The sequence below is a fragment of the Pestalotiopsis fici genome, assembly GCF_000516985.1.
Source record: "Pestalotiopsis fici W106-1 unplaced genomic scaffold PFICI_Scf_1, whole genome shotgun sequence".
Taxonomy (NCBI): Eukaryota; Fungi; Ascomycota; class Sordariomycetes; order Amphisphaeriales; family Sporocadaceae; genus Pestalotiopsis; species Pestalotiopsis fici.
Window position 1 is genome coordinate 2,654,486 of NW_006917091.1, and position 26,092 is coordinate 2,680,577.

Below are 26,092 nucleotides of genomic sequence, written 5' to 3' on the forward strand. Positions count from 1 at the left end.
ATTTCAGCCTTGCACGTTTACCACATGATATGAGATGAGGTCAAAAATAGGCAGTACGCTTATCCGTAGCTTCCGCCCAAAAAGACTATAGAGTGGAATGGAAGCGGATTATCCGTTGATAGCGCGACGGACTTGTTTATCGTCTGCGGTTAGACCCAGCCGGGATCGTTAGGGCAGGAGAAGCTTCCGAGGGAGCTAGACTCCATCTTTGTGCCTTTGCGTAGAATGTAAAAAGCCTAGCTTGGTCAACATGGGGGTCTTGAATGCGTGTATTTTTTTTCTTATCCATGTCCAGAACAAGAATTCTCAGCTCTCATGAGAACAAGCTGAATGAATGGCTGTGGTACGGCAACGTGTGTCTGCATCGCCACGCCAACCTGAGCACTTTTCTGATCCACTATCGACGCTTTCTGTTTCGACACAGCGACGAGCACGTTGACGATGCCGGAAAATTCCCACACAAGTCTTTGGGCGCTCCCTGTCAACAAATCGAGTAAAAGCGAGCGTGATGCCCTTCTTTCAGATTTCCAGAATGATCCCGTCCACACCAAGTCATTGCAGTCTGCAGTGCCAAATTCAACATGGTATAACCGCGCAACTCGGTAAGTAACAGAAAAGTCGTCCTGTATTTGCGCGATGAGCTGTAGCCGTTCTCATGTCAGCTGCAGTCAAGGAATTTCAATAGCTCGAAAAGCTATACAGGTCCAGACTCTGAATGAGTTGTACAGCAAAGTTGAAAGCTATATACTACTCTGTATAGGAAAGAAAACAGAAAGCAGAGTCGAGCTGGAACATGTGGGTTGCCAAGCCCAACCTCACAGCTGCACGAGCGCGCATGCTTTGAATGCAAGGGCCGAATCCTCAGATTGCTGCAATCTATCGCGGCCTGACCGATACGGTGCAGCAGGCCCTTGAACCCCTGGTCTTGGCCTCCCATGTTGTCGGATTCATTGGCCGGCATAGGTCGTACACGATATTCCGTATTACAGCCGATGTCACCTTGGGATCTCGCGATGGCCCTGGTTCGGGATCGTGAACTCTGCAGGGCAGAGATAGCTCGCAAGACAACCCCTGTCCGAGGACAAATGGCACAGCGGGTTCTAGTCAACTTGGGCCCTCGAACTTGTGATGTGAATGCCGTCGGTGGACTGAATATCTCTGGCGCTTCTAGACGGCTTGTGTCTTTTTAGCTTCAATACTCGTATTCAGCTTGGGCCTTACCATTCCCAGAAGGGCACCGCTAGTTCAACAGTGGGCACCTGAAAGCCGGGTCCCTAAAGCCTCAATTAGGAACTGGGCCGCTCTAGGCGTCGGTGCCAGGGCTAGCTGACGATCCCCATACCAGCCTCCGAACGTCAAAGTTTAGAGATGCAGATAAGCTTCTGGCCTATCTGGGAGGAGCAGGGGATACAATCCGGGTATAGTTCACATCAAGGCAGGCATTGGCTTATCGAGACGCGTTTTTTACACAGTACTATATCATGGCGACGGTGTGCACTTGCGAAGATCTTCCCATTGTCGCTTGCCAACCATCTGGGTCAGACTTCTCTTGTTTGAGGTGACCATTGCGTCGATCGGTCGTTCGTTTCCTGATCATATTGTTTCTGTCTCTTGGTTCTATCGTTTGTCTCTTGCGGTCCGCGCACTATGCGCTTCCACACAGTCTTGGCGGCACTTGGTGCTTGCCTTTTCGAGCCTTCATTCGCTCAACAGTATGCCGGCGATAGCATTAACTCCTCGTTGCCCTCGGTACCGGGCTCAGAGATTGCATACTTTCGCATCAAAGACCCTTCGGGCGCCAACAATAATCTGACACTTATCAATTACTATTCTCATGGAAAGTCGGGCAAGCGTCTGGTGGAGAGCAATGTTCAGCGAGCAGTGGTCATTGTCCATGGCCTCAACAGAGACCCCGGCACTTACATGTCCAACATGCTGTCGGCACTGTCGCAAGTGACAACTGATTCCAACATTAATACCGATTCAGTGGCCATCATGGCACCGTACTTTCCGAACGGAGACGACAAGAATTATGGCTATCCCTGGACAGACGGCCTCAAGTCCGGACGCGGATCAACCACAAACGCACTCGTCTGGTCAGGATCACAATGGTCGGCAGGAGGCAACAACCAGTATCCGTATACCTCCAAGAACACGAGCTCATATGCGGTGCTGGATCAGGTCATTCAATACTTTGACAACACCACTCTGTTCCCCAACATGAAGCAGATTGTCATTGCCGGCCATTCCATGGGTGGACAGACTGTACAACGCTACGCCGCCATTGGTGCTCAGCTGAACACCAAGTCGCCCGTATCATACTGGGTGGCCAATCCCAACAGCTATGTATGGTTGAGCACCGATCGGCCATTCTCCACGGCATCTTGCGCAGCGTACGATGTCTATCGAGAGGGCTTTACCAACTTTTCCACCTATCCCATGACTTATGCTACAAGTCTTGTCGCTCAGGGGCGATCTGCCATTCTGGCAAACTTCAACAGCAAGGCCGTCAACTATGCCCGCGGAACTAAAGATCTCGGCGATGATTCTTCGGGCTGCGCTCCTGGCACTACTGGTTCTAATCGTAACGAGCGATTCTTCAACTTTATCAAGGCTTTCCCACCGTCCTGCCCGAACCCGACCGGCGGTAACTGTGACACTGTCGACTTTATCAACTCGGGTCACGATGGCGGTGCCATGATGGCCTCATCTGCCGGTCTTGCTCGTCTGTTCATTGACAACTTTTACGGCAATGGCAACAGATCCTATGACTTTGGTTACCCTCGCCAGCAGGATGGTGATGATCCTTACCCCAACCCGAGTCTCAATGGTACTTCATCTAGCGTCAACAACAATACCTATGCTGGAAACATGACTTACTGGGGTTGCTGGTCCGATCAGACTCCATTGACCCTGACCAACATGACTTATCAGAGCGACGCCAACACGATTGAGCTTTGCACCTCGACTTGCGCAGCTGGTGGTAACACGATTGCAGGACTCGAGTACGGAAGTCAGTGCTTTTGCGGTACATCGCTTGGATACCTGTCGCAACAAGTCATTGAGAGCTCGTGCTCCACTGCCTGTCCCGGCAACTCTAGCGAAATCTGCGGTGGCGGCAATCGTCTGTCGCTCTATTCCAACGGAAGTCCAGCTCAGCAGTCTGCCCCCGGCACCCCCGAGAGCATTGGTGACTTTTACTACGTTTCTTGCTACACTGAGGCTACCAGCGGCCACGCTCTCTCTAGCAAGTCCACGTCGACTAGCTCCATGACTCTCGAGTACTGCGCCAGCTACTGCAAGGGGTACCAGTACTTTGGCACCGAGTACGGCTCCGAGTGCTACTGTGGCAACAGCTTCGCCGCTGGAGCCAACCGAACCAGCGACAGCGAATGTAGCATGCTCTGCGCCAATGATACAAGCGAGTATTGCGGAGCAGGCTATCGCCTCACCGTCTACCAGAACACAACCTGGGTGGCCTCGAGCACCACGGCCGATATCTCTTGCCCGACGTCCAACAATACGGTCGTGACGTCCAATGGCAAGAACTTTACTATTGAGTGTGGTGTTGATCACTCGGGCGGTGATCTCACCTCAACTACTGTCTCGTCCTTCCAGGGCTGCATTGATGCTTGCGCATCGAACAGCCAGTGTGTCGACGTCAGCTTATCGGGGACATCCTGCTATCTCAAGTCGACTCTCGGCGCCGCAGTATCAAATTCAGGTATTTGGGGAGCAAAACTATCGTCGGGTTCGTCAACCTCCACCAGCTCATCGACAACCACGTCAAAGTCTTCCACTAGCTCAGCAGCATCCACCGTCACCACGACAGGTACGTCGAGCCTGAGCTCGGTGGCGACCACGACAACTTCGTCGGCTGCGGCAACTAGCACGGCTCCCACCTGTCCGGGGTCCAACAGCACCGTATACACGTCCAATGGTCTTTCGTTCCTGATTGAGTGCGGCATAGACCATGCTGGAGGTGATCTGACTTCCCTCAGTGTCAGCTCATTTGCTGCTTGCATCGATGCTTGTGCCCAGAACTCTCAGTGTGTTGATGTCAGTCTGTCTGGATCGGCCTGCTATCTCAAGTCCACCCTTGGCGCTTCCGTATCAAATGGTGTATGGGGCGCAAAGCTGATTACTTCGTCCTCGACCACAAGCTCGGCGTCGGGAAGCTCGACCACGGCCACGACTACGGCTACGAGTTCGAGTGCGACCACGAGTCTGAGCTCAACAGTTAGCACCACGTCCTCTACCACCGTGACCAGCACATCGACAACTACATCGGCCACGGCATCAACCACCAGTATCGTCTGCCCAGCCTCCAACAGTACAACGTATGTCACTGGAGGTCTGTCCTTTGTGATTGAGTGCGGTATCGACCATGCCGGTGGCGACTTCAAGAGCGTTAGCACTAGCAACTTGCAGCAGTGTATCGATGCCTGCGCAGCTGAAAGTCAGTGCGTCGTTGTGTCCTTCCAGGGCTCGGCCTGTTACATGAAGTCTAGCGTTCAGGCGCCCGTCTATAATGCTGTCCAGGGAGCTAGACTGGTCACTTCGACATCGTCATCCAGTTCCGTGTCTTCGTCCTCGTTGAGTTCCACGTCAACATCCTCTTCAAGCTCGATCACTTCATCCACATTGTCGACCGTTACGTCGATCAGTTCTACTTCCTCGACATCCAGCACATCACCCACATCAACCGCAACCACCTTGACGACCTTGAGCACCATTAGCACCACGTCGACTACCACCTCGAGCTCAGTGATCTCGTCTACCACCACTTCTTCCAGCGCAGCTGCTACTACCACGTCGGCTCTCTCTGCTGGTTTCTCTGCCTTGGGCTGCTACGTGGACTCGGGTAACCCCAGACTTCTCACCTATCAGGCCACCTCTGGCAGCACCAACACGCCCCAGTCCTGCGCCACGGCCTGCCAGTCTGCGGGCTACAAGTACTCGGGCACAGAATATGCCTCGGAATGTTGGTGCGGCAACACCAAGCCCGACAACTCAACCCTGGCGACAAGCAGCAGCGAGTGCAACATGGCCTGCTCGGGCGACGCTACCCAGACGTGCGGCGCCGGCAACCGCCTGTCCGTCGTCGACGACACAACCTGGACGTCGTCCTTTGGCGTGCGCGCGAGCTACGGCACCTGGACCCTCATGGACTGCTACGTCGACACGTCGAGCCGCATCCTGCCCAACGGCGTCAGCCTGTCGGCCTCGGGCGGTTCCAGCAATGCCACCATTGCCCACTGCCTGGACGCCTGCGCCGCGAGCGGCTACCCGTACTGTGGCGAGGAGTACTACTCCGAGTGCTACGGCGGCCAGCTCTCCTCTTCGGCCGCGGTGGCGTCTGGTGCTGATCCCTTGTCGGCCGGCTGTGACTATCCTTGCAATGGCAACAAGACGGAGGCTTGTGGTGGAAGTAATAGAATTTTGGTATACAAGAACACTGCCTTGGTTTAGGCCATGTTCATTGTTGGATTTCAATGAAAGTCTTTTAGAAAATACATAATAGATCTTGTCACGATAGAAATGGACTGGATATAAGATGCGGAAGGGTTTAAAATAGAGCCGCAGTAAGGAACAGGTACGGATTAATGATATAAAATACCCATACATGCCAATGCCTCTGCTGATATGTTTTGGTTTGTGAATAAAGTATGATCTATGCAACAGGCTGCCAAGTGCCTAGTAAAGCTGTCACGTTCCATTTCGCACAATCTGTTGGCTCCTTCACGACAGGAAAACGTGAATCGGTAGATGGTACGCTGATTGGGGGTTCGAATCCATGTGGAAGGTTCATTCAAGTCTCGCGCTTTATTACTTTGTAGAGATTTTTCATCACATGCCTAATGTACAATGATCTTCAACGATTCCAGCACATCTTATGTGCTTGCCAGAACTCCGTCATTAAGTGGGTTCAGGACTGTTTTCCTGATTCCCTCGGTCTGTCTATGCATCGCATGTGAAGGCTCCACTCACTGTACCCTCTCTGTATTGATTGATCTAGTAGGAGCAAAGTTAGCAATCCGGTTCTGCACAAGGACAACTTTTGCATAATGTGTCGACTTACAATGTCTTGTACACTGGCGTATGTTCCAACGCCCAAAATGATTATACCGATAACGAATACAATGCCATTGACAATCGCCTTGACAATGTTCTTCCTCTCGTACCAGTGACCCTCCTTGAGCAACTTGAACCAAAAGGCGGCGGGAAAGTAAAAGGTGAAACCAGAGACGAAGAGGCAAGACGCAATCGAGAGCAGATCCGAAAAGAAGGGAATCGCCTCGGCAATGACCCAGGCAATCAGGGTAATGGTGGTAATCAGCGCCAACCAGGTGATCCAACCCATCTTGGTGTTGATGTACCTGATGATCGAGTGCTCAAAGACACGGCCGTGGATGTATCGGGCGACGACGGTGGTGTTGATGGAGCCCGAGATGAAAATTACGGGCAGCGCAATGCCAAAAGCAACCTTGGAAACCGTGTTTCCGGCGGACAAGAGGGCTGGAGATTGCACATCCTGGCCGACAAAGACGTAGATGAGCGCGCCGGTCACTGTGTAAATAACAATCTCGATAATGCCGAGCGCCACAATCGACTTGGGGAAGTCCTCGGGGGTGTGCATCTCGTCCATGAACGAGAATTGGCACAGAGCGAAACTGTAGGCAAAGATAATGTTTCCGAGAGCCACGAAAGCCTCGGCGAGCTCAAGACCCTCCTTGGGCCATAGCTGCCATGGAGCTGCTGCCGTTGCGACGGAAGCCGCCGTGGGGTGGGTGTACTGAATGCCGGTGGCGATGATGGTGATGCCAACAGCAATAATGATGGAGGCGAAATCGACATAACCCAGAATGGCGACTTCAGCAAAGGAGGGCGGAATGGCCAAGAGAATCAGGATCACGGCCGAGACGAAGCCGAAAACGACGGAACAAGTGCCGTGGGCGGTGATATTGTTGAGTGCAATAGCTCCCGTCAAGCAGTGGGAACCGACGGTAAAGATGAGCTCGAGCGCAAACATGGTTCCCACGAGCTCGTAGCCAAACTTGCCCATCAACAAGCGTCCAGCATCGGCATAGTGCGAAACGTGGGGGTAGCGCAGCTTGACCTGGCCGACGATATACGAAGTGTAGACGGCCACGAGACCCAGGCCGACCGAGAGGATCACGCCGGGGACCATGCCGAGCGTCGCAAAGGCCGAAGGGATACTGAGCGTGCCCAGGGCAATGGCCTCTACCAAGAGGACAACCGTGAGACGCTTCCATCCCAGACGGTTAAAGTGCGCCGCGCCCTGCGCCGACTTTTGCTTCTCAATGTCGGTGCGGTCTCTGTCGTTGATCTCCTGGACATTTCCGGATTCGCTATCCGTGACACCGCCTGCCGTATCCTGAGGACCCCTCGCTGGCGCCTTCATAGGCTCAGGGGTGGCAGTTGCAGCACTCATCTTTTCTCTTTTCGTCCGGGGGGGCTCGTCCTCACGCAACAGCGACAGCAACAACAACCAATGACCTCCTCGTTAGGCTGGACGGGCAGCAGTGGTCATGGAACGGGAAAAGCAAAGAAGAAGTGTCTGTGATGTAATAAAAGGGTAATGAAATCCCAAGAAGAGAGAAGTGAAAAAGGCAAGGGACGGGATGGCAAACCCATGGAATTTGACTGGATTAAACATTCTAGAAGTCTGGAAAGGCGCGGCCTTATCCGCGGGTCGGGTGCATTGAGTCGTGACGGTCCCATATGGAGCGTTCCTTGCATACATTACTGCAAGGTCCCACGATGCCCGGTGGAGTTTTGTTACGAAAGACATAGACTATAGTCGTGTCTTAGTGGCGGCATCCGTCTTTCAATTACGAGGCGAAAAAGCCATAAAAAGAACCAAGTCGCACCAAAATACGTAAAACCAACGCTAGTGTCTCCATAATTCATGTTTCTTCACCAGCAAAAGGCGTACAGTCTGTGTTTCTCACGCGTAATAAGTGCAACTTGAAGAGTTTTTCCTAGGTAAGAGAATTTTTTCTTCTCCCTTAGTCCATGCCTCAATATATACCAAGGTGAGAAAAACATTGCCGCATCCGTGAAATCGCCCGTGCAAAGCCTGTACAACCAGCCAATCCGGTTTGTCCATGCTTTTTGGGCTCGTACAAGTTATCTGTCAAAATGTGTCAATATCTTTGCAATCTTATCTCTTGATCAATAAGCCCGTTAATCATGATGATTCTTGCTGCTTTTGAAACTATCTCACAGTGTGGTTTTGGTGGTCTAGATGACAAATTCAAAGGGGTTTAATTTACGACGGCGCGGGTACTAACGGCCAAATATGCGCCGCTTGGGCCCTTGGTAGAACAGATGATTATGCATTTATTGAACGGCCAAGGTTCTTTTACACCTATCACAAGGAGTCTTGAGTATGAACTGAGTATACAATTATTGTACAGAACATTCCCCACCCCCCAAACCCCTTCTACCTCGTCTACCTATCCAAATAGGAAGTCTATTAGTCACCGCATAGGGTGCACCGCGTTTGAATACGGTCCACTCTCTTAATCCCATGTCCAGTCTCATTGATATGTTATCAATAAGGTTAAAAACCTAGGGCCAGTGCTATTTTTGTGGAAAGTGAGGCGATTGTCAGATGCAGGCAAGAACAAAGTCGTCACGCAGAAGGACTTGGTGTGATTTTTGATGCAAAGGATTCAAGTACATGTTGGGTGTTGATATTACTAGGGTCTGACAGAGTTTCATAGACAGACTGCATGGTGTTTTAGATTTTCAAGAATCTGGTCCATCCCGCACTAGAAATTGAAGTTTCATGCAACCGATTTCATTGTACAAGTGTGGTCTTTGAACTTGGCGATGGGTTGGCGTTTTTTTATACTCCAATAAGACTTGGCAAGATACAGTGATGTAACTGGCTGTTGTTGGGCTACAGTGTACGGGATGCTACTAGCGTAGCTCAGCAGTGTGGCACCGTCGGGTGGCGCAACGGGGAGAATGAAGTGAGCTTGTTTGGTTGAGATTTTCTCGAAGTTGTAGGCCATCTCTAATTCAACTCTTTATTACGCGAAAGTCTTGGTACCAAGATGACCGCACTTTAGGACAATGACCAATCATCAAATGAGACCAGAAGCATTCATACTGTCATCGCGGTGGGCCGTAATGTTAGGCTTATTCCCAAAGCCTCTTGTATTCGGCGCCCCATGTCATCAATCCGTGTACACGATAAACGTGTACGAAACACTCAGCGACCAGACACGACGGAGCTGATTTCATCCTATAAAGTCACTCTTTTAGCTACTTCACCGATGGTCATTACCAACTGGGTTGCCTACCTCGGTAAGACTTCTCGATGCAGTGATCTCAATCCTGTCGCCTTGGCTCTAACGTAGGATTAGCTGGGCAGGCCTTGTACACGGGAACATGCCTAGAAAATACCGCGACAGTGTAGGAGGAACCAAATAGTTTTCGAAGGAGACTGTCGAGCTTTGCCCGGACTACATATCGGGCCTCGAGTCGAGTCACGGATGCCATTTTGATCAAGTTTGTAAGGCTGGGAGATTGAAGGAAAACAGGTAGGAATTGAGTAACAACTCTGTTTTGCACCAGATCACATTGTCCTACCCAGGCAGGGAGGCACTTTCCGACAGATATAAGCGCCGGGCGTTGTCGAGGCGTTTGGGCGACCCAGCGGACGAGAAGCAGGCAAAATGGCGCTAGCCAGCCAACGCAGCTGGGTGCTGACACTGGCCCTCCAGTGATTGAGTGAATTCGGCCCCCATATCTGCCGGGCCCCTTGTCAATCCATCGGGCGGGCCGTCTCTGCTACTACAATGTACTACCAAACCCTTCTGAGCCACCATTCTGCCTTGCGGGGAGGCGATGCGTTGTCTGTTGAAGAACTGGTGGGAACTTATTGCATGTGCAGGAGGCAGTGCGCTGAGGGCGGGCGGGCGGCTTGATAGAGTGCATGTGGGCAAGGAGGGGGAGGAGAGTGAGGGGCTTGCAGGCCACTATTGCATTCACCTCCTCGCAAGCCCTTAAAGACAGCCCAGTGTGCATTGCGCATGTATTCTGTTTTGATGTGCGGTGGTGGGTTGCTCAACCACATTTGCAACTCACGAATGAATCATGGCTGAGAAACTTTCATGCCATTTACGAGTGTTGCGCAAAACACTTGATAGTCGTGGCCTTCACACTTTCTGGTCCGACTTTGAATCGAAATCACCCAATCTTTTTATAGAGGAATCAAGCGACTGCAGGTCCGAAATTGTAAAAACCAGACCTCGGGAAAATGGCTCAATACCAAGTAAATGTCCAAATGAGCATGGAATTGAGCTTGATGGCATCACGAAAGAGATCGAGTGGGTGTCGAACAAGGTAGAGCTCGAGACTTCGTTGAAAGTTGGTCATTATCCGCACCAGTCTCTCTCAATCATAACAAGTACACTAATTCGACTACCTCTAGAAAACTCTGCCACCAGGCTCATCAAGGATATTGTGAGCAAAACTGAAAAACATGCATTATAATGTTTCGTATCTGATGAGGCATCATTGCAGATTCTTGCAGCGTTTCAACTCTTGGAGCCGGATTGACACCACAGTCGAATTATTTACAACAATATGTGTTTTTGACCTAGTTTTGCCACAATTCCTAAAAATTGTCATGGGATTTGGTAGAAAATTGTCTGCTCATGATGAAGACTTTGTGGCTTGCTCGGCACGCTTTTCTGCCAATGGAAACGACGTGGGGACGGAGCAGCTTGGAGATAGGCGAAGCGAAGCTGCTGACCTCACGTACGGTAAGTGTCAAATGAGGAAGGATCTCATGAGTATAAAAGTAACTAAGAAAGACTGGTAGACATTTGCTATAATATACGCTATTTCGAGCAACACGGACGCCAACTCGAAGATCCTTGGTCATGCCGCCAGTCTGCAATACACCAAAAGTACCACCATGGAACACGCAGGTCAGCATTCATCATGGTGCAACCCTCTGTGTTGACTCTCGAATACTCGAAACAGTACTCTTTGACCGAGGAATCTCACCCTATGGAGATGCATATACATTTCCTGCTAGTTGCCACTCACCGTTGGAGAGAGTACTTGAACTTTATATCCAAACAATTAGCGGTACTTGTAAGTTTGAACCAAACCTGACGTGGTTTGGTAAACGAAGCCCTACCACAACGACATTGAATACTCCTTCACTATGCACTTGAGGAGAGCTGACCAGAGTTGTGGTCATTACGAGTAGGACGAAGAAGTAGCTATTTCCAAACCATACGGAGAATTCGGCATTGATTTTAGTTCCAAACAAGCCATTCACAACCTACGGCGGAAACTCCATCACGCTCGTTCAATTCTAGCAAACACCCAAAGCACCTTGTCAACCATGGAAAATCACGGAGACGCAGTTGCGCAGAGATTCGGACTCGCTGCGTCCACGCATGAAAGGTTCCAACGTGAACTGAGAGGTATCTCTACAGAGCTGCAACACTATACAGAAACCACCAAGAAGCTACTAAACTTTTCGGAAGATATTCGATCCATGGTGAGTCTGTGCACATGTGTCAAGATATAGCCGAGCTACTAATGAATTTGTTCTCTCAAGTACGATGACATTCTCAAGTTCCGGGGCCAGGAGCTTTTGCATGACAATGGCGTGAGACTTGCGCAGATTGCCCAGGCCGACTCGGTTGAGAACAAGACCATGCTTTCACTCGCAGACAAGACGGCGCAAGACTCGCGCACCATGCGCATAGCTACCCTGATTGCCATGGTATACTTGCCTGCGAATTTGGTCATGGTATGTAGTTGTCGCTACCATTTTGAATATTTCAATGGGCGGCTGCAATCCGGACATACTAACAAAAGTATAGGCCTTTTTCAGTACGGTCTTTGTCTGGTTTGATAGTGCTGGTGACGGAGAAGAGGAGGAGAGCCAAGCTTCTCATCTTCAGGTCCACAGCTCAATTTGGATCTCTGTTGTCACCATCTTGGTCCTTACAACTTGTACTCTAACGGCATCAATGTGGTGGGAGCGAAAGGAAAAGGCGCGCACCGATAAAGACGATTCCAAGGAGAAGCGATTCAGTAATGTGCATTCATTGTCAGAGGGTATGGTATAAAAGTTTCGGCGAGTAGGCAAACAAAGCGGTCGCCAGACATCTGTCATCTGGTGACACAGTTCACTCTATCATGGTGATGCTGCAGAATACGTAGGTGCGCCTTTGGTCCCTCGGTCCTGCGGTACGCTGTTTTGGCCGCTAGGAGATACTGCGTGGATTTCATCGTCGAAATCCACCTCATGACCCAGCAAAGCATTGCTGACGTGGGTTGCATGATGCACCCACCAATGGGACTGGGGTGCCTGTCAGCCCCAGCTTCAACCCAAACCATTTGGCCAGTATGAAATTTCAACAGCTCAAACTCTTTCAGGATAAGATATTAAAGCACATCAAAAGATTTTGACCAACGCAACCAAATGATAACATAAAGGCGCAAAGTCGTTCAGGCATTGTCAAATCGTGAGCGAAACATCGATCGTGGCGATCCACTCGCCTGCAGCGGCGCCAGGGTCAAGCAGCAACCCCTCGTCGGCTCACAGCGAGCAAGCGAGCTTCTTGGCACACGCCTATTCTGGTTTTGCTCTTGAAGTCATCCCATGGCAACAATGGCGCTGCGGCTCGATGAGCCAGACAAAAAGGATGACTTGAAATATCATCTCAAGCGGCTCCGTAAGAGGAACTCCGGCCGCAAGTATTTTATCCCCGAAACGGCCTTCCTGTCTTTAATGTCGGAAGAGGCGATTCGACAAGCACTGGCAGAGTCCGCGATCCCACAACACCACTGGGAAGAAATCGCGCCGAGAATTGTCCAATATGGCAAAAAGATATTTAGCATCCTAGTCTTATTGGACCACACCGCGCTTGTCAACAATTTCATCGAGGCAGATCAATTTGAAGATGCAAAGCTCCCATTCAAGATCGAAACCCTCACAGACGACATCAACCTCCAGGAAGAAGAAGCACAGGACTTTGAAGAGAGACAGTGGGAACTGCTGGCTCCCACTTTCTGCCGCGGTACACTACATCGGCGCTTGGGCGAGGGCGCAATCCTTCCTTTTCTGTCGGACCGCCGGATCGGGGGAGGCGCCTTTGGGACAGTATACGAGGTTGCACTCGACGTGACTCACCAACCACTAGATCGAGCATTTCCAGAGAATGTAGGTACTGTATCGATGCATGACTCGTCGGCTTGTCCTTGGCTAACCATGATCAAGTTTGCACGAAAGGAGTTTCAAATATCAGATGACCACCATAAAGAGCTCGAAAATCTTGCCATACTCAATCATCTCAAGCATCCCAACATTGTCGAGTTGTTGAGCTCTTATACTCACAACGACAAACATAACCTCCTTTTTCCGCTGGCAAAGTCTGGAAGTCTTGCCAATCTCCTGAAAGCGGAACGCAGTGATACTGCGTTCGCCTCGGATGAGTCCATGGTGTTTGCGCTTGCTGCGCTTACTTCGGCGGTGCACCACGTACACGATTTTTTCGAGAGCAAGATGAATCTGCGGTTCATTGGATGTCACCACGATCTGCGGCCGCGCAATATTCTCATCTCTGACGGGACCTTTATCTTGGCTGATTTCGGACTTTCCACATTTAAACAAACCACCCGGAACTCGGCGACTCCTTTCAAGCCTGTTACTGACGACTATCTGGCTCCCGAGTGCGAGGACTGGGACAATGGCTTCCAGGGAGGTACAGTGACGAGATCGAGCGACATTTGGTCGCTGGGCTGTATCATTGCAGAGGTTGCGACCTACATGGCCTTTGGTCACCAGGGAGTGGCGCAGTTTGTACAGGTCAGGGAACACAAGGTAGGAGCCTGGACGCTTTCCCAGTTCCATCACGGCCCCAAGCAATTGAGCGCGGGCGTTGAAAGCTGGTTGGAGAAAGTACAACAGTCCTCATCTGTTGCTAGCACTCTGATGGCGTCCATTGCAAGAAAGGCGTTGTGTTTGGATCCAGCCGATCGACCCAAAGCTGCAGAATTGTGTGCTCGAATACGCCTGGCCGCATTGTACATGGCCGGCCTTTCCATCGACGACTTGTTCAAACGCATCATGAGTGGCAATGTTTCATTAGACATGTTTCTTGAACAGGCGAGATTCAACTCGTGGAGATACGCCATGACTATTGACTGCCCTGAAATGGACGTCGTGACACTTTCCAGCGCTACCCTTGTGGTGTTGCAAAAGTTTGATGCTGCGTTGAATTGTTTGACTCGACTTCGCGACGATCTGGACTCGCGGCTATCACGAGGTCAAGATACACAACGCCTGGACCTGTCACTGCTGACCCAACTGAACGATGAGCTCATGTACTTTCTCGGTCAAGAACAGAAAGATACTTCGCAACGATACTTCAGCATCACTCTTATGGAAAACAATGACGGGCTGTTTGACAAGGTCACCGACTCGAATAGTGGCTTGACCCTCGACTACGAGATACGAATGAGATCAAATATCAAACATATCAGTCAGCTCTTTGCAGGTGGTGCCGGTACAGAGTCTCGTGCGCTGCAGGTGGATGCCAGTAAACTACAGATAAGCGGCACGTTTGGAGAGCACAACCTGGGAGTTTTTACTGAGGGCGAGTCGACGCGCCCGATATGGATCGAGTGGCGAAAATATGCACAACATGGGTCAGATGAACACGTCATGGAACAGCTCTTTGGGCGTGCAGCCAGATTGACGGAGCTCTTTGCGCAAGAACGGCCCAAGACTTTTCGGACGCTCAGGGCTACTGGCTTTTTCCACGAGGCGAGCAGAGGGGCTTTTGGTGTCGTTTTCGACACACCTACAAGTTCACCTACCACCGGTTCTCTAGACAGAGTCAGCCTGCAAAAGATGATAGAAAAGACTGCGAGTAAAACGAGCCTGTGGCCCGACCTTGATGACAGGTTCGCACTTGCTTCTGCAGTCGCCGGCGCAATACTGGAGTTCCATACCGTGGGATGGGTCCACAAAGCCATCACGCCATCCAACATTGTATTCTTTCCGAAAGCTAATGCCGGACATGAAGGCATCATCCGGGAGCCTTTTCTCGTCGGGTTCGACCACAGCCGACCCGACGACCCCTTGTCGTTCACTTCCGGCATGGCAGAGTCGGCCGCACGTCACTACACGCATCCGGCATACCTCAAACAGCGCTTCGGATACCAAGCCCAGTTTGATTATTATAGTCTGGGCATGATATTGCTCGAGATTGGGTTCTGGTCTCCGCTGGCCAAGATCACACATGGCTGGACGGGATCTTTCGAGGACAGGCGCAAGAAGCTTCTTGCTGACCGAGTACCTCGTCTGAGACAACATATGGGAAAAGCATATTTTGAAGCCGTAAGAGACTGTATCGAGTGCGATTTCGGCGCTGAAAGCCTCAAGGGTAATGATACCGTGTCTTCGAGGGAGACGTTACTACAGTTTGAAAAGCGCGTTGTTGGGCGACTACAAAGGCCATTTTCGGGAATTTGAAGTAGTGACACTTTCAATTCATATCTCGTTTGCTCAAGGCTCAGTCGTCTTCCATCTCTACATCTTCATCTTCGGCTGACTCCCACTCCTCGTCGTCCCACTCTTCCAAAACTTGCAAAGTCTCAATAGTATCAAGGTGATCATTGCCCAATTCTTCTTGTCGTAATTTGAGACATTCTTGCATCAGGGCTGAAGCGCTGTCGTTTTCGCCCATATCCTTCCACGTAAAGGCTAGATTGGACATCATGGTCAAAGTATCTGGGTGCTTTGGACCGAAAAGCCGTTTTCTAGTCTCCAAAACCGCCAACTCTATTTCCTCTTCTTCGTTGCGTTTCCCCTGTTCTCCAAGTGTGAGTGCCAGCGCCGCCATTCCCGTCAATGTGTCGGGATGCTCATCGCCAATCGTTCTCTTTCTTTCGTCAATGACTTGTCTTTGCAGCTTCTCGGCTTCCTCATACTCTCCCAGCTCTCTGTACATGTTTGCAAACGCTGCCGTCATCTTGAGGGTCTCTGGATGGCTGCTGCCGAGTACTCGTGTTGCTGCATCCATTGCGTCAAACTGCAGCTCCAGTCCCTGCTTCCATATTTCCTCGTCCCAGTACATCTGCGCCAGCGTCGACAAGGCTACAATGGAATCTGGATGGTCGAACCCCTGCACTCTCTCCGATGTTTCCGAGATTTCCGTCTGGAGCTCAATGGCCTCATCCAGCCTCCCCAGCCGGTGGTACAGCGCAGCCAGGATGGTCATGTTGGCCAACGTGGTGGGGTGCTCGGGGCCAAATAACTGACGCGTCCCTTGCATGGTCTCGATGCCGAGTTTCTCGGCCTCTTCGAATCGGCCTTGCTCCCTGAATGTTGCCGTCATGCTTGCCATGCACGACAGGGTGAGAGCATGATGCCGTCCGAATTCGCTCAAGCAAACGTCCATGACTCCCTGTTCCATCTTTTCCGCCTCCTGCCATCGGCCTTGCTCCCAGTATACTCCAGCTAGGTGCAACTTACTCTGTAGTGTATCGCTGTCCTTGTCGCCCAGAGTCTTTTCCAGAAAGTCTGCCTGATACTTGGCAAACTTTTCAGCTTCTTCCCACTGGCCCATTGAATGCATGATCAGAGAAAGAATATTGGCCAGATCTGCCAGTATAGGATGATCAGGTCCCATGATGCGACTCAGGCTCTCGAACTCGTGTTTTGTGACTGTTGCGGCCTCCTCCAGCACGTCATGTTCGCGGTAGGTGTCGGCGAGCGAGTCCATCTCGGCCATGTAGCGTGACTCGGCCAAGTCTGTCATGAAGTCTGTCGCATTCTCGATAAACATGGGTCCCTGCTCCAGTATCGCTTTGGTGTCAATGGAAGAGGCTTGTAATATTGCTTGGACTCTCTGCTGTTCGTCGACTGTCGTAGACTGACCAAATCCAATGGCATAACACAATCCCAATTGAGCAGCGAGCGGGCCCTTTGGATCCGCCAGGACAATCTCCTCGAGGCAAGCAACAATGTGCGATCGGACACGAAAGTCGCATAGGTAGAGTGATCGTAGTGATTGATTGAGCTATGCCATCATGTGAGTGTTGAATCTCTTTACGAGGACCAGACTTACATGGAAAGTATAATCTGCTGGAGCGTTATACTGGAACGCGTCGGCTTCCTCTTTGATGAGCTCCTGCCCTGGATCCAGATAACTTAACAGTTCAGACAAGTCTGTGCCTCTTTCCATTGCATCGTAGGCGAGCGTCGCACTAAAGAATCGCCGCAGCTTCGACATTGACTGGGCGTCTAGATCTTTGTTGGACGATATCAAGTATTCAGAGAGTTGAACAAGGTTGATGTTGTTGCGCCTTAGATCAGCGAGGTTCTTCCACGATGCATCCTGATTTTCAAAGCCGTGGTTGAGCCCAGTGATCTCGCCTACTTCGGGGAGCGGCTCGACTCCTGAAAGATACTTTTCAAAGATGAACCAGAAGCACAGAACACCGTACGAGAATACATCAGCCGTGGTGGCTTGCGCCGGTGTGAAGGACGGGTATTCATCCAGCTCGGGTGCATTCCATGGCCAGGACCGGGGGAGCTGAATTGGCACCTCTTGATGAGCGGGCGGACTAGAATATCCAAAGTCGGCCACCTTTGGGATGAAAGAATCATCTTCCAACTTGGAAACAATGACATTGTTGGGCTTGATATCACCATGTATGATGTCTGCAGGGTGCGGTCTCAATCAACAGCTGGAATATCCACAGAAGAGACACAAAACTCACGATTCGCATGCATCGTTGCAATGGCCGTACCAATCATGAAGCAAAACTCCAAGCGCGCTGCAATAGTCATGACTTGGCCGTTTGGTGATTTTGCAAAGTTGTACAAATCTCCGTGGCGCGACATTTCAAACATGAGAACCGGATAGACTGCACTGCTACTGGGCGATGCGGCAGATGCAGAACTGGCATTGTTCTCGTCCGCCTTGACCGAAACATCCCACGACACGCCCTGCAAGTCGAGAATGTGCGGGTGATCACGAACCTCTGGGTGTCCAAGCACGAGGATCTCGCTCAGCAAACGGCGCAGTATTTCACCGTCGTCGAGCTGCAGCTTGTCGTGGGTGGACACGCGCTTGAACGCGATGCTGGTCTCGGGGTTTACAGACGCTTGGCTGATCTGGCTGGTCCCTCCATCTCCAATCGCTCGTCTCGCTGATTGCCATGGGATGGAGAATATCCCGAGATCAAGGCCTTGGACCGCTGCCAGAAAGGTGATCAAATTGTACCGCGCGGCATCTTCAGACGTATCCAGAATATAGCTCGAAAAGAGTCGAGGTCTCTCGAAAAGCGACTCCTGGTCTAGGATTGATGTTGCACCTTGGAAGGTCTGAATAGATCCATTTGGTTAGATAAGACATGATGTTCGCGCTTGGCACTGCGCTGTGGCGCTACATCCACTCACGCCTGAAGAATTCATACTAGAATACTAATGTAGGGACTTGTCTCGACAGCAATTCACGTACAAGTCGCAGGCTTGGGCAATAACATAAAACTAGAATTCAGTGCAAGATGCTCCGAGTTGCGGTACCCAGGGTAAGATGCAGAGATTCTCTCAGCTGGATGTTGCCCTGCATGAAGGCTTCCATTTTGGCCCCCAATTCGGTCCTCGTCAGCCCCCCCGGCCGGACTCCATCGGGCTAAGAGACTGGTCCATTCAGAGCATCGGGAGCCCCAGTGAGCATTCAAGCCTGCATCAAATGACACGAGCGCATTCTTCTGAGAAACGCACCGAGTACAGTCACAATCATATCCAAGCATTTTAATAATTAATATATATACCTATATAATACTCCTTTCGCCGCATTTTTTACAGCCCCAGCTATTAAAGCTCTGGGATCTCATACAACTTATGCCATCCATGACCGCATCACATGGTCGCAATACTACTGGGTAGCACTCAACCACACACGTTAACACGCTAAGGGTTGTATACTAGAATGAGCGACTCTTATAACTGCCAGTTCTTCGACTTGAATATGAAACCGCAGCAAACACGGCTACCAAACTACCAACTTGGTCATGAGAGCAGCGTCTAAAACAGTAATTCAAGCTGTATACGAATACATCTCTTGCGTATCTCCAGTGTAGCACTATTCTACGCCGCGATCGCCCTTGAGCATCTTTATCGTGTGAGTGGTTTTACTGTGCGTCCTCACATGGCTTTTGAACCGAAATGCCGACCTGGCTATCGGGCACCAAACCGATCACTATTTACAGACCTATGGACCGGCTGCAATTCCTAGCATGGTCGCAGCCCTGTTCAAACGGATTGAATATCAAAATTGCCATGATTGCTCCTTGGGGGCCCTCATTCATGGTGCATTCAGCTAGAGCAGCCGACAATGTATTCCTTGGATATAATTCTGGCCTCCCATTTTGACTTTTGGCCAGTCGCGATCCAATATGCCATCCGAAATAGTAATTTCATCGTTCCCAGTACAACTAGAAACTTATTACCGGATTAAGCTATTGATAGTCATGTCTACTGATGGCTGATGGTGTTGGCGGCGTCAGCATTCTAGCCCAGCAAACACATAGAACATTCCTGTTTACCCCCTAGCCCAATCATTGTTACTAGTGGTGATGGTGGTTCAAGACGCATATTCAATAAAACTGCAAAATGAGTTGGGTTACAGCATGACCAGCAGCTGGAGTCATGACCTTGTCGGGAACATAACATCATAACTCTGCGCTGTACATTATGCAGAGTTTGAGAGGATATGCAGGGGATCGCCTCGAGTTGGTGTCCGGCCTCTTTGCAAACTCTGGCTTTTCGTCAGTATCAACTGATCTCCCAGCCACAGCCGAGTTTCGAGTTGCCGTTGATGGATTGGAAACCTGGCATGTCTGCGACTCCGCCAACTTGACTCTTCCCAACTTGGAGAGGGAGAGGGGAGGCAGGCTGTACCTTTCCGGTGACATGCCAATGTACTTTTCGCACTGGCATTGCACTGACTTGTCCGGACTGTCGGACAGCACTCATGCTGACAGATCATCGAGGGGACATGGGACCGGTCTCTGGGGCGTACAGAGTACACATAAAGATGCCTCAAGTTAGAATAGCGAAGTGTAAGAGCATCAAAATGAGCTGAGCTGTAAGTGGGTTCAAGACGGCAGTTTGGATTGATCCATAGCGATTCAGTTGCAAATTGGTAATAAAGTTGATATTTTCTCTTTCTGCAGATTGCACCGAATTGCTACAATACTGGTTTGCAGTCGTCGTCACGAGTTTCAAGTGCCAGGGGCTGTCGTTTTACAGGTTTTATAAAATTATTAAAAATCTTTTCTATAGTTTCTATCTATCAGTTGTACAGTTCCTTGCATATGGCGGACCCAATACAGTTGCTGGGCTGTGCGCATTCGCTCCCAAACAAGGCCTTGCAGCGTGCGCTCTGGATGATATTCCTCGTTGTCCCCATCTTCTGCTCAAACTCGTCTTCTTCTTTGCTGGCCCCCTTGCCATCACCAGCCTGCACGTCGCTGACATAGCCCTGCGTAAACGGCGGCTCATAGTGGTTGAAGAGCTGCGGATTGACAATAAGACAGCGCAGCTTTCCATCGCGGCAAGCTACATTAAGGCCGACGTCGAAAGCTTCATTGGCACCTTTGCCCATCACTTCGAGCACTTTCTGCGCGCTGACGCGATTCACAGCATAGGCAAAGGAGCAGACTGTCATGGACGAAGTCTGCACCTGCCGCCGTCCATCTCCAAGGTACTTCTCCAGTGTTGGCTGGGCCCAGCCAAGGTAATGACTGCTAGGGAAAGCAGTGTCGTCGGCATAAACTAATGGCGCCTTGGATGGATGTTCCGAGATGGAGGATCCGCAATGTCCGAGCCAGAGGACATCCCAGTCGGTACCAAAGGGCGTCGTGTCATTTTCGGGCGTCTCTTGATATGCTCGTAGATTGTCCGAGACAAGGGTCATCTGTTGCTTGATGCGCACATCCCAATCAACGTCATCTTCGACAACGAGGGCCGTCTCAAAGCCCGAGGCGATGATGTATTTGAGCAAGTCGAGATGTGAGAGCCAGGCGCGAGCAGAGCCATCCGGCGGCTTCCGGTCTTGCGGGCTGCCGAGGCTTTGAAAGGCATGCACCAGTTCATCGGGGTTACGTGGTTGAAAAGGAATAGTAAAGTCGAGGCCGGAGAGATCGGCTGCACGGTTCAGACCGCGCGTGCGCCAGCTCGGCCCAGTCGACAGAGCGACGAGACGTTCAAACTAGAATAACCATGAGCATACGGTTGGAAACAGGATTACTTGGAGGAACAAGCGCACCCCAAGTGTCGAGTTTGTAGCAAGGTCTCTTGGATGTTGAAGAACCGGCTCCTCAATATCTGGGCTATTGTGGCTAAAAGACTGAAAGTCGGTTTTTACACCATGTAGTAGGCCCAGAGCAATGATCATAAATGCGGCTATCGTGGCTATGATCCATTTCCGGGGTGCCCGCCCAATAATGGTTCCGGCCGGTCCGACGACCTGCGCAATCATCTTTGAAGAGTTGGAGAATTCGTACATGTGCACTACTTCTGACAGGAGAAAGGAAATGAAAAAAACATAAAATCAAGGAAAGTAATGGGCAAATGGAGCCTGGGGATTCAAAGGAGGTAATGGCGTAGGAGAAGCCATTTGTAGGAGCCGTTTGCCCCTGTGTACATGATGACCTTTCATGGTCGGCGAGAAGCAGTACCAAATAGCTGGGTACGGAAGTATTTATATCACATTGTCACTTTTCGACATGGGCCCTTAGAACTGGAAATTATGCGCGCGCTGCTTGCCTGCAGTGCAGCCCGGTTGGCCCAAGACGAGAGAGTCAGACTACCTACATACACAGTAGGTCAACGGAAACGAGTGACAGCGGTACCTACTTACACACAAAAGTACAGGGCCATCAGCTGCAAAAGCATTTGCATCCTCCCACATCACACAAGCAAATCACAGCACGATGTTGACAGCTTCGTACTACTAACCAACACTGTTGCTGCAGGTGTGGGGGCATCAAACACGGGCAAAGTGGTGATCGGCTCTCGTTGTTGATTGGCCGCCTGCGCCGCCGCCCGCTCTTTTATTCCAGGGTATGTCCCCTACATGGCTCACTGCTTAATCGTTATGGTCAAATTTTAGGCTTTCCTGTTGCCTGCAATGTTTAATTCTGGCGGCAAGGGCATGCTGCGCCCATTGGCCAGGGACTGTTCATATAACCGGGGCCTGAATCTTGACGTTGCAGCAGCCTTACAGGTCAATTCTCCTCCGATCGATCATAATACAAGCTAGCAGTTCGGTCCTCAGATTCTTAAGTCATTGAATATTGACTTGGCAAAGGCGAATAAATATATCTGATGGCTTGGAAATGAGCAGTCACCCGCTTCAATTCTTTTTTTGCAGCCTGCGCACCTTTCTTTTGTGTAAGTGGCCTACTAGATCGAAGACGCCCTGTCTTGCCCATATGCGACTTGACCGGGATGCTGCAGCCGAGTGGAAGCGAATCTCAATAATACCCCGGTCGAGAGGAGCAGCTGTGAAATCAATGACATGGATGAGTGCATATTTGGGTACAGTGTAGGCTCAAGAATTATCAAAGTATCAAGTTGTTTCTCGTGTCTGACACCCAGGAACGGGGCAATTCCATTGATTCTACGACGTTGACCACATTATACCCATCACACTGGAGTGTACTGGAATGGAGTAGATGCAGTATGAAAAAAAGGACTGCATGGCTTTATTCCTAGATCATAGAACCCTGGCTTCCGACTACCGAGAGACTTTATCTCCAAGCTTGGCGCTCCCACTTGCAAAATTACCATAACCGGTCCGTATCCCCCGCGGTCCCGCCAGCACACTTTGGAGACAAGTCCACGCCATACTGTGTTTATTTCCGTTGGAATATGATATGATATGATGATATGATGATTGCACATCGGGACTGATACACAGCCGATCACATTACTAGACTAAAAATTGACTTTTTCTTTTTCTTCTTCTTTTTTTTGTTCAAGACTAGAATGCTCCACATTTAGAAAGCATCAAAGGCCCTGCAATATTTCTTCTGTTGAGCGGAAGCAATGGCACCATGCAAGATCAATGACACATTTGGTTCTCGATGCTTGGGTCAACTGCTGGTTGAGCGGCAGCCTTGCGCCACATTTATTGTGAAACCCCCTGAGAAGAACTTTTCGTAGAACAAAGCCGCCCAATGCTCCTTCTTCTCGAATGTCACATTAGCCTGCTCGATCTCACATCCAGCTAGGTATGCACGATGAGTACCTGCGTATTGTCGGAAGCCTTGTATGATCTGACCCTGCACCGTCGGGGCCGAGCTGGCAGCCACAGGTTTGGGGCATGGGAAGATATCTTTCTATTCCCGGGGTCCCTGGACCGCTCAGCAAAGGGGCATGGCACGTTAACTTGTAGGAGTAGCCCTTTGTCTGATAGAGATATGGCGCAACCTGTAAGTGGTAACCCGTCAATATCATGGACACCCGGCACCGCCCTAAAACGCAACATGGGCAGCATCCTACCGAATCGCAACGCGAGAAATGCCCATAATCCTGCCCCCCGAGCCTCGTTTCACCGTTCTTGGACTCTTTTGCTTTTCCCACATCTATCCAAGCTTCATGCCTAGATTCAAGCTCGCTGCCAAAAATCTAACAATTTGACCGCGTGCAACGATGGCATTCGTGAATTCACTCGGACGATGTATTGTCATTTTGACATTACTTGTATTACAATGCCACAGTCAAACTGTCACAGCATCGGCTCGTTTCATGGGCTGGTATGAACCACCATCTTCGGGTATGTTGAGAAAACTTCCCACATCTCCCTTTTGCGCTGACCATTTCAGACCCTCAGGAAATGAATTGCGGTACCGACCAGAAATGGACGACCTCTGGAAAATATGGCGTATGTTGCAATACCGCCAAAACGTCTTGCCAGTTCCAGACGGCGTGTTCTTCCACTTGGGCTTTGGCAGATAGCGGTGGCACTGATATTGCATGGTATAGTGCCTTGTCGAAGTAACATGGCCGTTTCTGGAAGCTAACCGAAAATTTCGAACAGCACTGGCACTAGCACTTGCTACTCAATGATGGTGGTTTACCCAACAGGATCAGCAATCTACAATTACTTTTGCGGCCAAGGCTCATGGCCTGCCGCGACCGTCTTTCGACAACTAGATGCTACGACGACGACTACGAGCTCGAAGTCATCATGTATGTCCCTCCCGTTCATCTTCAGGTTGGCTCTCCACGCGACTAACACAAGTGCTCAACAGCAACTTCGTCGACAACATCAGCCTCCACTGGTGTACAGTCACTCACCACGGCTACGTCTACCACACCAATGACCAGCACGGGCACCTCCATCATTAGTTCACCAACATCTTCCGAGCCCGCTACAACTTCTGCAGGCCCAAGCACGGGTACAATCGCTGGCGCCGTCGTCGGCAGTATTGTAGGTGTGGCCATTGTTGGTGCGCTGCTCTGGTTCCTCCTCCGGCGCAAAAAGGGTGGGAATGGTGGTAGTCATGCTCCTGGGGAAATGGCCGCCACGCATCCATACCAGTCGCCGGTACGTGAATCGGTGGCAAAGGTCGAACACGCGGGCTCACCGGAGCTCTATCAGCATCCGGTTGCGTACAGCGATTCCCCGCAGGTTTACGAAATGGGCGGGCAGGTTCATGAAATGGGCGGAAATGTTCACGATGTGGGTGGAAATGTTCACGAGATGGGAGGAGGTCAGGCGCCTCACTATTATGAAATGGATGCATCGACTTATCACGGAAGGTGAAAAGTAGGAACTGGACCAACGCGGCATGTACTAGAGCAACCAAAATTATTCTACACGTTGAAAATGAGATGAGAAGACTATAGACCAGTCAAGACACTTATATAATGATAAATCAGAGTCATAATAAAGGATGGATGGAAGTATTGATTGATGAGAATGTTTGGGTCCAAGTCTTCTGCACTGCTGGTGATGGACGTGGGTTATTGATTCAAACTCCTTGCTCATGATTGTATCTTTCTGGCGTCATGTTCGATAAAATGGTTGTCGAGCCGCTTGGATTCAACTCTTGAATGATTACAAGAGTGGGAAATTGTACATATGTAAGATGATCTCAAGAGATACAGAGGGTCAATATCTCGTTGTCTTGTTGTCATCCTGGCTCAAATGAAAATGAAAATGCATGACAACGATAAACACAGGTAGTCATCACTCATGTCCAAGGGTAACTACGTCTGCGTCAATCTTCCCATGTCGAGTAGTCGCGTTGTACCATCCCGACCATCGAGCGAAGCCTTGACCCTCTTGGTGTCGAGAGATGCCACTTCCCTAAAAGGATCACATTATAAAGACCATTGTCATAACAGTCCGCGACCAAGCGCACCACAACAATCCGTGAACCCAAAACAATCCCCCATTTCCAACAAGCGCGCTGGCCGTTGGCAAAAGTCTACTACCACACGGCATCTGCTTTTCACACCTGCACATAGCTTTTTACTTTCTACAACCAAGCATTACATTTCCTCCAACTCGTGGCGGACAGCACAACTTATACCGCCCTTTTGTGGCTCAAACTCAACAGAAAGCTTTTTGATTCTTATACCGCCGATAACTTCTTGGAGCCCGCCTCACGTTTCGATATCACGAGTCGGTGCCATCAAAGAGCGCAACAGCAATTCAGAAATAGGAATCATTTCCACCTCCGGTATTTCGCATACTCGATCTCTTTCCAAAAAACTAGCGATGGCCGAGAACGAAGACCACGATGTTGACGACGAACGAATTCGTCTCGAAAATGACGTTCGCGTCAGCGAGGCGAAGTATGAACAATTAGACCAAGCCAGACATGACAACATCCGCGCCATTGGAATTCTCAAACAACATATAAATAGGTACTCGTCACTGATAGGTGAACTCGAGCAAGCGAGGGATACCATGTTTCCGCTGTTAAATCCCATTTTCAGAGGGCCCTATTTTGTTTTGGGCGCCCCTGGGATCGAGAGTTTCCAGGT

General features: G+C 50.4%; 7 protein-coding genes across 7 annotated transcripts; 4 read left to right on the plus strand and 3 right to left on the minus strand.

The window, feature by feature from the left end:
* Positions 1–1,647: 1,647 nt before the first annotated feature.
* On the plus strand, positions 1,648–5,472 carry PFICI_00809 (uncharacterized protein; the record flags this gene model as incomplete). The annotated part of the gene is made up of 1 exon (XM_007829390.1): positions 1,648–5,472. The coding sequence occupies one exon, from the start codon at positions 1,648–1,650 to the stop codon at positions 5,470–5,472; it is 3,825 nt and encodes a 1,274-aa protein (XP_007827581.1).
* A 489-nt stretch (positions 5,473–5,961) lies between these two features.
* Positions 5,962–7,456, minus strand: PFICI_00810 (N amino acid transport system protein; the record flags this gene model as incomplete). Its single annotated transcript, XM_007829391.1, has 2 exons — positions 5,962–6,015; positions 6,083–7,456. The coding sequence occupies 2 exons, from the start codon at positions 7,454–7,456 to the stop codon at positions 5,962–5,964; spliced, it is 1,428 nt and encodes a 475-aa protein (XP_007827582.1).
* A 3,942-nt stretch (positions 7,457–11,398) lies between these two features.
* PFICI_00811 (uncharacterized protein) lies at positions 11,399–12,134 on the plus strand (the record flags this gene model as incomplete). Its single annotated transcript, XM_007829392.1, has 3 exons — positions 11,399–11,557; positions 11,618–11,812; positions 11,886–12,134. The coding sequence occupies 3 exons, from the start codon at positions 11,399–11,401 to the stop codon at positions 12,132–12,134; spliced, it is 603 nt and encodes a 200-aa protein (XP_007827583.1).
* A 545-nt stretch (positions 12,135–12,679) lies between these two features.
* Positions 12,680–15,547, plus strand: PFICI_00812 (uncharacterized protein; the record flags this gene model as incomplete). The annotated part of the gene is made up of 1 exon (XM_007829393.1): positions 12,680–15,547. One exon carries the CDS (start codon positions 12,680–12,682, stop codon positions 15,545–15,547), a length of 2,868 nt encoding a protein of 955 aa, XP_007827584.1.
* A 40-nt stretch (positions 15,548–15,587) lies between these two features.
* Positions 15,588–18,496, minus strand: PFICI_00813 (uncharacterized protein; the record flags this gene model as incomplete). The annotated part of the gene is made up of 4 exons (XM_007829394.1): positions 15,588–17,096; positions 17,145–17,740; positions 17,800–18,406; positions 18,482–18,496. The coding sequence occupies 4 exons, from the start codon at positions 18,494–18,496 to the stop codon at positions 15,588–15,590; spliced, it is 2,727 nt and encodes a 908-aa protein (XP_007827585.1).
* A 1,885-nt stretch (positions 18,497–20,381) lies between these two features.
* PFICI_00814 (uncharacterized protein) lies at positions 20,382–21,569 on the minus strand (the record flags this gene model as incomplete). Its single annotated transcript, XM_007829395.1, has 2 exons — positions 20,382–21,299; positions 21,357–21,569. The coding sequence occupies 2 exons, from the start codon at positions 21,567–21,569 to the stop codon at positions 20,382–20,384; spliced, it is 1,131 nt and encodes a 376-aa protein (XP_007827586.1).
* Positions 21,570–23,746: 2,177 nt separating this feature from the next.
* Positions 23,747–24,863, plus strand: PFICI_00815 (uncharacterized protein; the record flags this gene model as incomplete). The annotated part of the gene is made up of 4 exons (XM_007829396.1): positions 23,747–23,870; positions 23,920–24,073; positions 24,135–24,286; positions 24,349–24,863. The coding sequence occupies 4 exons, from the start codon at positions 23,747–23,749 to the stop codon at positions 24,861–24,863; spliced, it is 945 nt and encodes a 314-aa protein (XP_007827587.1).
* Between the last annotated feature and the right edge of the window lie 1,229 nt (positions 24,864–26,092).